This window comes from Gouania willdenowi, chromosome 14 (genome assembly GCF_900634775.1).
Source record: "Gouania willdenowi chromosome 14, fGouWil2.1, whole genome shotgun sequence".
NCBI lineage: Eukaryota > Metazoa > Chordata > Actinopteri > Blenniiformes > Gobiesocidae > Gouania > Gouania willdenowi.
Window position 1 is genome coordinate 22,566,063 of NC_041057.1, and position 9,526 is coordinate 22,575,588.

General features: G+C 37.6%; 1 protein-coding gene across 1 annotated transcript; it reads right to left on the minus strand.

The window, feature by feature from the left end:
- Positions 1 to 997: 997 nt before the first annotated feature.
- On the minus strand, positions 998 to 9,313 carry c14h11orf54 (chromosome 14 C11orf54 homolog). The gene is made up of 8 exons (XM_028466452.1): positions 9,153 to 9,313; positions 8,969 to 9,067; positions 8,804 to 8,877; positions 5,921 to 6,022; positions 3,641 to 3,817; positions 3,282 to 3,431; positions 1,422 to 1,538; positions 998 to 1,329 (listed from the first exon to the last, which is right to left on the minus strand). The coding sequence occupies exons 1-8, from the start codon at positions 9,217 to 9,219 to the stop codon at positions 1,156 to 1,158; spliced, it is 960 nt and encodes a 319-aa protein (XP_028322253.1). The 5' UTR covers positions 9,220 to 9,313; the 3' UTR covers positions 998 to 1,155.
- Positions 9,314 to 9,526: the final 213 nt, after the last annotated feature.

The following is a 9,526-nucleotide window of genomic DNA, read 5'->3' on the forward strand; positions in this document are numbered from 1 at the left end:
TAGAAACAGATAGAAAATAGGCCCAGATGCTCACACCAAAAATATTAATACCGATATTTAAATGGTTAAGGAAGCCTACAAGGTAACCAAGAGATGAAAAACAAATTAGATGCTAGGTAATATTTTTGATTGAAGACATGGGTCAAAATGACCTGTTATCATGAGATGAAGTGTAAGGTTTTCTCTGCCTTCTTCCCAGATCTTTTAGTTGAACAGCTCTGAGGACAGATGACAAGAGTAATACTATTTAAATTAAGTTCATAAATGGAATAAACGTTACAGTTGTAATTGTAATTCCATGCCAATTACAACTAGAAACAGTTTTTCTTTTTCTTTTCACAATTATAACTTATAATTCTGATTATAATTTACCCCAATCCTGGTATTTATAGATGACAGTAATAAAAATGTTTCAGTCTTGTTTTGTTGAAATAAGATGATTTATAAGATAATCCGTTTGACTATTTTTTACAATTTATTTACAAGAGAACAATAATTTGGCATCAGGAAATTCTGAAACCAAGTCCTGAAATAATGACACTTTTTTTTTTTAAATACACATCTTTAATTCTGAAATACCTGAATTAACTGTTAGGCTGAGTCATTTCAATACATCACCACAACAGGAAATAAGAGGTTTGTGGATTCAAAGTAATAATAGCTATAACTGCATTATAAATGTGGCGTTCCGACCCAGTATCGATATCGGTCCGATATTAGCCAAAGAAAATCGGATCAGATTACATTATATGATATTAGCACTCTGTCCATTCCAGCAACTGACAGAACTAAATACTGACAGTAAAAAATAACTGAAGTGACTGATTTAGGGAAATGGGCATCTCAACAAAGCAAAGGCTTGTTATTGAAAGCTTCAGCTGAAATATAAATTCAATGTCAGTGCCATGATTTAACTGTATTTGAATAAAATAATCCATAAACCCTTTATTCTAGGTGTATTTGATTTCCTATTGAGTCACAAAAAAAAAAAATCACAGTTTGTATTATGTGTTTATTGGCTTTGATTTAATAATTTTCTAAATGAAAAACATTAGATCTACATTAACATGAATAAATGACTAAATAATCATCCTACTATCTGCCAGATTTGTAAAATTTAAAGAAGCTCTGTTGCAAACATAACTCCTGTGTTCTTCAGTCTCGTCCCACTCCGTGTGTTTCTTTCGGCCTGTCAATGCGATACACAAACTCAGCTGGCAGGAAGTAGCCCACATACTCCACGCTGTCTGGTGTGGTGTCGATGTAATAGTGGCCGCCTTCTCCGTGGTGGCTGAAGCAGTGAGTGTGTTCCACACGCAGATCCAAACCCTGAGTGCACAGACGGAGGAGGAAATCATTCATCAAGTCCGATTTAGTCTCCTTTCAGTGTAGATCAAGTGTGTACTGTATGTTTTACTTACAGGGTCTCTGGACACCAGCACTGATTGGCAGATGAGCGGAGCGCTGACCTCAAAGTGTTGGAGCCACTTGTTGACGTCATCGTTAGTGTTGAGAGGGCAGACGGAAAACTCTCTTGGCTGTCGATGAGCCGATCCAGAATACATCAGGATGTGTAAAAGTGCCGGTGATCTTTGGCCCTCATTTATCAACCGACGTGCGTTCGACCCAACTTTGGTGTTTATCAATTCTGACGTGAGCGTACTCTACAATCTACAGTCAGGTCTGACCTCGTGTACGCAAATCTGAGTGGATTTTTTGCTGCAGCACAGGAAAAATGGACTGAGTCTGAAAATAAAGTATTAAACCAACCTCAGCTGTCATTTCAGCATAAGCAGACACATTCAGAACAGATAAAAAATGTTTATGAAAAAAAAAAAAAATAGAAATGATTTTTTTTTTTTTAAAGCCCACATTATTACCAATTAGGGATGTAACATTTAATCGTAAGGCAGTTAAAAATCGATTCATTGGTATCACGGTTGATATCGATTTTCTGAAAATTGAATCGCAGTACTTTTTTATATATCTATTTATCCTTCTCTTGTCCAAATGCTGAGGCGGCGGGCGGAATCTGCTACTACTTTCTTTCTGGCCGCCTTCTACTCTTAAATATGTTCATAAATGATTTCTTACCCCTTTAGCATCGAAAGCATATCTGTAATATTACGTGAATATCTGTAAAAGTCACGTTTTTCTATTAGCTCTGTCTGCTAGCATAGCATCTCTTCTTCACTGCACAGAATATCTGCATGCCAACCAACCACTGGTTTACCAGCGCCCTCTGCTGATCCAAACAAATATCTGACCTAAATACAGGGCAATGACTGTTTTTTTTTTGTTTTTTTTAAAGTCCAATTGTTAAGGCACAAAATACATTTTCAGTTGCACTTTTAAAAAGAAAAAGAACTATTATGCAGTTTTTCATTGTTTATTATAGAACCAGAATATAAATTAATAGGCTTCTTCTTCACTTGTATTATTCCTTTATTTCATTCAGGATTTATTTTTAGTTAAATTGCATTGTTTTGAATAGTTTATCAAGGGATTCTTTACAGTATTTTCTAGTTTTTTCCCAAAAAAAATAAAGGAATATTTTTCAATCATCATTTGTCTACAGTCCCATTTTGTAAAATAAATCATGAGAGAATCGTATCGTGAACCCAGTATCATGAATCGAATCGTATCGGGAGTTGAGTGAATTGATACATCCCTATTACCGATACCACTTTTTTGGCTTTTCTTCAACACTGAAAAACCCTGCTGGGGGTGCACAGGATCGCGCTCGCCAGCCTGACTCGTCTTCTTTTTCTTGACCAAAATGTATAGAATTGTCTTGATCAAATAGCAGGGTTTTACGCTTTTAGGCTGTGGATGAGTAACATTTCATTGAACCCACTTTTAGCCATTGGTTAAGTTAGTTATTGAGAATTGAATTCAAACCTCAGCCCGAGTCCGTTCTAATACGGAAACGCTGCTCACTGTCTCCGTTATTCTCTACACAGGGCGTTAAAAATGAGTTCCTTAAATTCCAGTTTTGACACTATGGAAAAACATGTTTGTTTTTCTTGACCTCAGCTGTGAAGATGATTTTTGTCTCATAAACGTTTATTTTCACGCCAGTGTTTGTTTGACCTCAGTGGGCGGGGCCTCCAAAGCAGGAATATTTGAGGGTGTAACATGGGATTGGTCAGATACGAATGTTTCATAAATCACACGTTGGTCATGTCGTACGACACAATGTGCACTCAGATTTGCACCCGTTTTCACGCATGGTTGATGAATGAGGGCCATTGTGATTTACTGTGATATGATATGTTTACCATGATGTGGATTTTGGCCTTTCCTTTCTGGATGACGAAGGTTCCTCCAAGAGCCAGACTTTTATCAGGGTAACAACCTTCGAGCGTCGTCCTCAGAGCCGTAACCAAGCTTTGGTTCCCGGTTCTCTTTTTGGCCCGTACTTCAATGACCTAATGATGGTCAGGGTGAAGAGGCCTTTTGTTAATGTTTATACCCCAAACGCACACAGGTAATGGGACAAAGTTCATGCTCAGCAACTTCTAACTACAAGAATAATTATTGATGGTTAATAAGTATGGAAATGTGTTCATTATTTACTGACATGCAAAAGCACAAATGACTTGAAATGTTTTTAAACTGAATTAAAAAAAATTGGCACCTTTCCAGGTTTTCCTTCACATGCAAACAGATTACCCAACAGCCCAAAGTGGCAGTCAGAGAAATGGTCGCTGTACTTCTTTTGCAGACACTGTCCATCCGCTGGGTTAATGGAAGAAAAATAGCTGCTATTGACTGTAGGCTGTCCCTCCTTTTCTGTCAGAACCAGAGGCATCAGCTGCAGACAGGAAACACCATTAAAGCAATACGCAAACAATCACATGAAGGCACTTTATGATTGGTTTAAAGATTGATAATATAACTGTTACTAATATGTGGAAAAAAATTATTTGGAGACATTTATATCAACTTTTAGCCTTTAAAGGTCCAGTATTATGTTATTTTTCACCCATCTCCAATTGTTCTAAAAATACCAACAACATAGTACTTGAGGTTTATTTTCCCAAACTTGCCTGTTTTCTGGAGTTTTAGCCCTCTGAAAAGTCACTTTCAGAGCGCTCCTAAAAACAGGCTGTTTTTTGGGCCTTCAGATCATCCTATAAAGGCGATACAAGGCGGTGTAACGTCGACTAAAAATGGAACTGATTGTGACCACACGCGCTGTGCCGCAGAGAAGTAAACTCTCAACTATCAGCTGACTCAGAGGTTTCAAACACTCAGATGAGCAGCTACACTACTTTCTTGTCCTCCACGCCTCTTATGACCACATGATTAGTCCATTTAAGATGATAGTCCATTGTTTTGTCCGATCGTTAAGTCGCATTGGGTCACAAACACGTCACATTTTCCCATAAAGGTGATACAAGGCGGTATAATGGCTACTGAAAATTAAACTGATTGTGAGCGCTCTTTGATTCATCTATAAACTGGATTATTTACATACTAAACATAAAGATATTAACTGTAATATCAACCTGCCTCTGCTATATTTGTTTTACCTGTGAGGTAGTTTGAGAGGGAGGAGCTCACATTCTTATATAGGGTAGGAGGAGCCAGGATTGTCAGGATAAAGGAGAAAAATCCAACTTGCCTGTTTGGAGCTGACTTTTTACAAAATGTGGAATAACAAGGGAGGGAGGAAACAGAAATTTTTCCAACTGTGGCAGTCTGAATAAGCCTTAAGAAATGTAAATCACTGTAGCAAAACCATTATGAAGAGAATTTTTTTATAATACTTTAAACATGGGAATTGCCTTTTTGGAGATTTCAGCCAATCAGTTTCCCATACTCTGTTGATATCATGTCAGGTGAACTTATTGTATTTCTGCTTTTATAGAAAGTCTACGGTGGAACAGCATTTCAATCTGATGTGTCAGTGCTTTGTTACGTGTCGTCCAGTTCCTTGGATGTTATGATGATGGTTTTGATCTAGCATTTACCAGGAAATAAAAAAAATAAGACTTGGAAAATGCCAGACGGTGTTTGGATGCAACTATCAGCCATTCTGCTACATATCCCTGCATGCCTTCCAGCTAAACAAAGAAGACACCTTAAAATAGCTACAATCGGAACAATGGAATGCCTTTAACCTCATAAAACCAGTAGGAGTTACATGAACGAAGCATTTCCTTGTTTGTCAAACATGGCAACCTCCACAAGCGTGTGCTAGAATTGCTTTTAATTTCATATGCAGGTCATAAATCGCCTCTCATTCTAAGGAGGTCATGACTTCGACGACATTTGTTTGTTAGCAGGATAACATCAAAAGTACTTAGATTCCATTTTACCCAAAGATAGACCTCACACAGTGAATGATTACATTAATATTGGAAGGGATCCGGATCAATATACTAATTGATCCGTTTTAGAAAAATCAAAAAAATCCCTATCGCTCAAAATTGGTTGTAAATTGTAAATGACTGAGCTTAATGAAATTTGATTAATTTATGTCAGGTTAATTCCTCAATTCCCCCACGAGTTTCAGCCCATTGTATCCGAATTGCACATTTCATTGTACTTAAAATAAATAAATAAATAAATAAAAAAATGGGGGTTCCCATACATTTGAACCTACTGTATCATTATAAATGGGACAGAAATGTCTACCAAGCCTTTAAAGTGTGAATGATCATAATACCATGAACAGGATCACTGATCCAGATAACTGTGATTATCTGGCAAAGAGGATATTAAGCACTTGGTGAACATTGAGCTCTTATTGCCTCATATTCCTATTAGTAAAGTTTGTCTTTTTGCCTTTCTGAATTGAGTTGTGTATCCTTTTAAAATCACAAAAATGTTGGAGAACTCCTAATGACATTTCCAAATGGTCCATTTAGTGGTAAGCTTTTGCTTTGTTCAGAATATTCCCACCAACTACCTCTGCGTTCATTCCCACTATCCTGGAAGGGACTGCTGCTGCACCAAGGATAAACGCTCCAGGCAGCTCCAGCTCCTTCGACACAGAGTTCATGTTGTATTCCTGGGAGACACAAGAAGAGAACATAATGTTTTAAACAAACCATTCACCTGCATGCACATGGGTTTTAGTGCCTTTAACCCTCCCATTATCCACAATTATTACTAACACACTTTACCCTTGGGGTCAATCTGACCCCAGGAATATTTGCCTCCAGAAAATGAGTGAATCAAGTTTTAGTGTCAGGCACTTTGTTTATTTGTTAAATACATAAATAACACTTGTCCTGAATGTGATTTACTTTAAAAACTACTTTCAGCAACTTAGAGCTGCCCTGTAAAAAACAACACTACATAATTTAATCACATTGAGTGGTGACACTATGGATGAAAAGGGAAAAAACTTCCAAACACCTTCGAAAGAGGAACTATTCTTGAACTGGAGGAATGCTAACAACGTCTGGCAGGGAACAAGGCCAACACAAACAACGATAGAGAGGAGGAGGAATATAAAAAAAACAAGACAACACTGACTACAGATGAGAATACACAAAAAAGGACTGTTCAGAACAACTCAAGAATGTTTGACCAGAGAGACATGTAAACCCATGTAAATTTGCGATGGTAAAACAGGGGACGGGACCCAGATAAGCAAATGCTTCTCTCGTCTCCTTTTTCGGCATGTACAAAAAAAAAAAAAATGTAAAAAAAAAAAAAAAGTGAATGTAACCATGTCGGAAATAAACTGAATAAATAAAATAAATAAATAAATAAAAATTTCAGCGTTAATGAAGGAAAAAGTCAAGTGACACAAAATGTTGTTATTGTGCTGCTAGTGATTAATAAAAGAGTCTTTGTGGCTCCACTGACTTTGACCCATTATTGTTTTTCTTGTAAAACTATTGATAAAAAACAAATGGTTTATATCACTTATTGCCATTTTGAGGAAAAATATAGAGATATGAATGTTGGTCCATATCACCCAGGCCTAATGTAATCAAAGCAGTAACGTTTTATCTTGTAAAGGATATTATTGTCCAAACTGTGTGAAATGAGGGGTTCACACACTGTTTAAAGTAAGATTTTATTAACATGAGTGTGTTGCCTCAATAACAAATAGAAATCACTAGACTGATCTGCTGCCTTAAAGTTAAACAAAGTAAAAAGACTGTGTGTGACTAAAATAACATGTCAGCCCTTTTGTTTGATGTTAATTGTACTTGGAACCAGTTTGATAATTTGTTTACATACAATTTTAAAAAAATTTGAAAATGATCTTGTCTTAAATGATCTTTTATTCCTTTTTTCCATTTAGGGTGATGATTATAAGTAGGTGACTTTAAAATAGTCTAAATTATTTGAATGAAAAAAAATCGTGATTTTACCAAGTATAAATTGCGATTTTTCCTCATATCGCCCACTCCTACATGTGTGTATGTCTGTGCTAGACATTAACTTAAGTTAATTAAAACTCTTGTTCAGCTACTACCAGTGTTATGAACACTGGTAGTAGCTGAATTACACTTGTAGGTTATATCAGCATAAATACATAGTAAATGAAACAAATGCCATGTCTAATCTAATGTTCATTTGAACTGTTCTTATTTGATTATTATTGTATGTAATAGTGTATTTCTATGGACATTGAGTCTGCTGCTAAGACATTTTCATTTCTAATTTCTGGTTGATTAAAACTAGCATTAGGAGGACACAGTGCAGGAAGAGCCGCTGGCATGGAGGTGAGGACATCAGTCTTAAGGTATAAATCAACGGTAAAACAGGCCAAAGCCATGTTAAAAAGGACACATTTTTTTCTCCAGAATGCATCAGGTCACTTAAGTCTCATTCTTGTCATTTTCTGAAACTTGGCAGCCCTGTGATAATTATATGCTTGATCAATTGTATCCGTCACATTAGGAAAAATTGTGATATATGAAGCAAAAAAAGTCAACCATTGTTTTTTGAAGGCAGTGGCTATCCGTACAGTTTCTGTATCAGTATACCGACATTCTATCCGTACGCAGCACCCCTCATTGACCAGTTTAGGTCACGTGATAGGTCACGTTAGGTCAAAACCTAAACCTAACCTTCCCTAACCCAAAAACATATCAATAGCCCCCCCGGGACTGTTGGTACATTTTCCGTGTCAGGATGGCCAAGTGGTCTAAGGCGCCTGACTCAAGAATTCGTCCTTCTGCTGCCGTAGGTTTGAATCCCGCTTTTGTCACATACATTTTTCATTTTAACTTAACACGACAAATTCCACCTCGAAAAATACATATACAAAAAAAATAAACATTTTGGGTATTTCCTGGGTTAGGGCTCAGGATGGTTTTAGGGCTAAAATAAAAGGGTAGCTAAAAATAAATATGAGATTAAAAAAAACTGACGGAACTTTAAGTCACGTGGTGCACCTATCTACGGTGGCTGGGAAGTGTCAGGCTTCTGCAGAGCTTGATGAGGAGTTGATCATTTGAATCAGGTGTGTTGGAAGAGGGAAACATCTAAAACATGCTGGATAGTGGCCCTCGAGGACCAGGATTGGGGACCCCTGATTTATAAGGATCCCCATTATACCCCACTATATACACACTACACACAAACCAAACCACCCCTCAACCCAACAGATGTAGTTTAACAAGTCTTTTGAATTTTTCCACATTTAAAGTGAGTTTGGTGTGACCAGGCAGTGAGTTCCATTCTTTCATAACCCTTTTTTTTTTTAATAGACAGTGAGTCTATTGATACGTTTTCATAGACACTTTCTTTTGGGAATGATAAACATTGATTGGGGTCAAAATGACCCCAACGATAAGAGGAGGTAACAAATAAAATGAAAGAACACCTTATCTTTTTGCACCAAAGGGACGAGATAGGGTACACCACCAACATCAGCAATGCGGGGGTTTCCACACAAACCTGCAGGACATAAGGTGACCAACTCTGAACACATACACATGTTTGTTTTATTGAGTAATATAGTTGTGCAAGAGGGAGGTAGGGAACGGACCTGGGACTGGAAACGTAAAGGGTTCTTTGGTGAGATCTGGACAGTCCACAACACTGACCTCAACTTCTGCAAAGTTGCTTTTCAGTCCAGTTTGTAACACTGCACAACACAACAACAACAACAGTGTGTGTTTAACAGCCCGCCTGTGTCACTGTGCACGTGTGTGTGTGTGAGGGGTCCTCACCGTGTTGGAGCTCCTCCAGGGAGGGCGCGTGCAGCTGGATCTTCTCGGTGGTGCTGGTTGTGTCCATGATGGTGTCAGAGTCTGACTGTGTGCTGTTAACGTAGAGGGAGAGAAGAAGCAGCACAGCAGTGGGTAAAGTTCAGCCAAAGAGTATGTGACAACAAGATAGTTACACTCCCAGGAAAAGCTCGTCCGTCTGCACTTAAGAAACATGAAAACAATAAACCGGGGATGCAAGAAGATGGAGGAGAGAAACAATGTCCTGCATCAGCTCTAAGGAACTAGACTTCCAAGAAAACCTACTTTGGGTTGTATTTATTCAGTTTCTTTCTCTCTTTTTTTTTTGGTACTTTCAAAATATGGTAAAATTATGC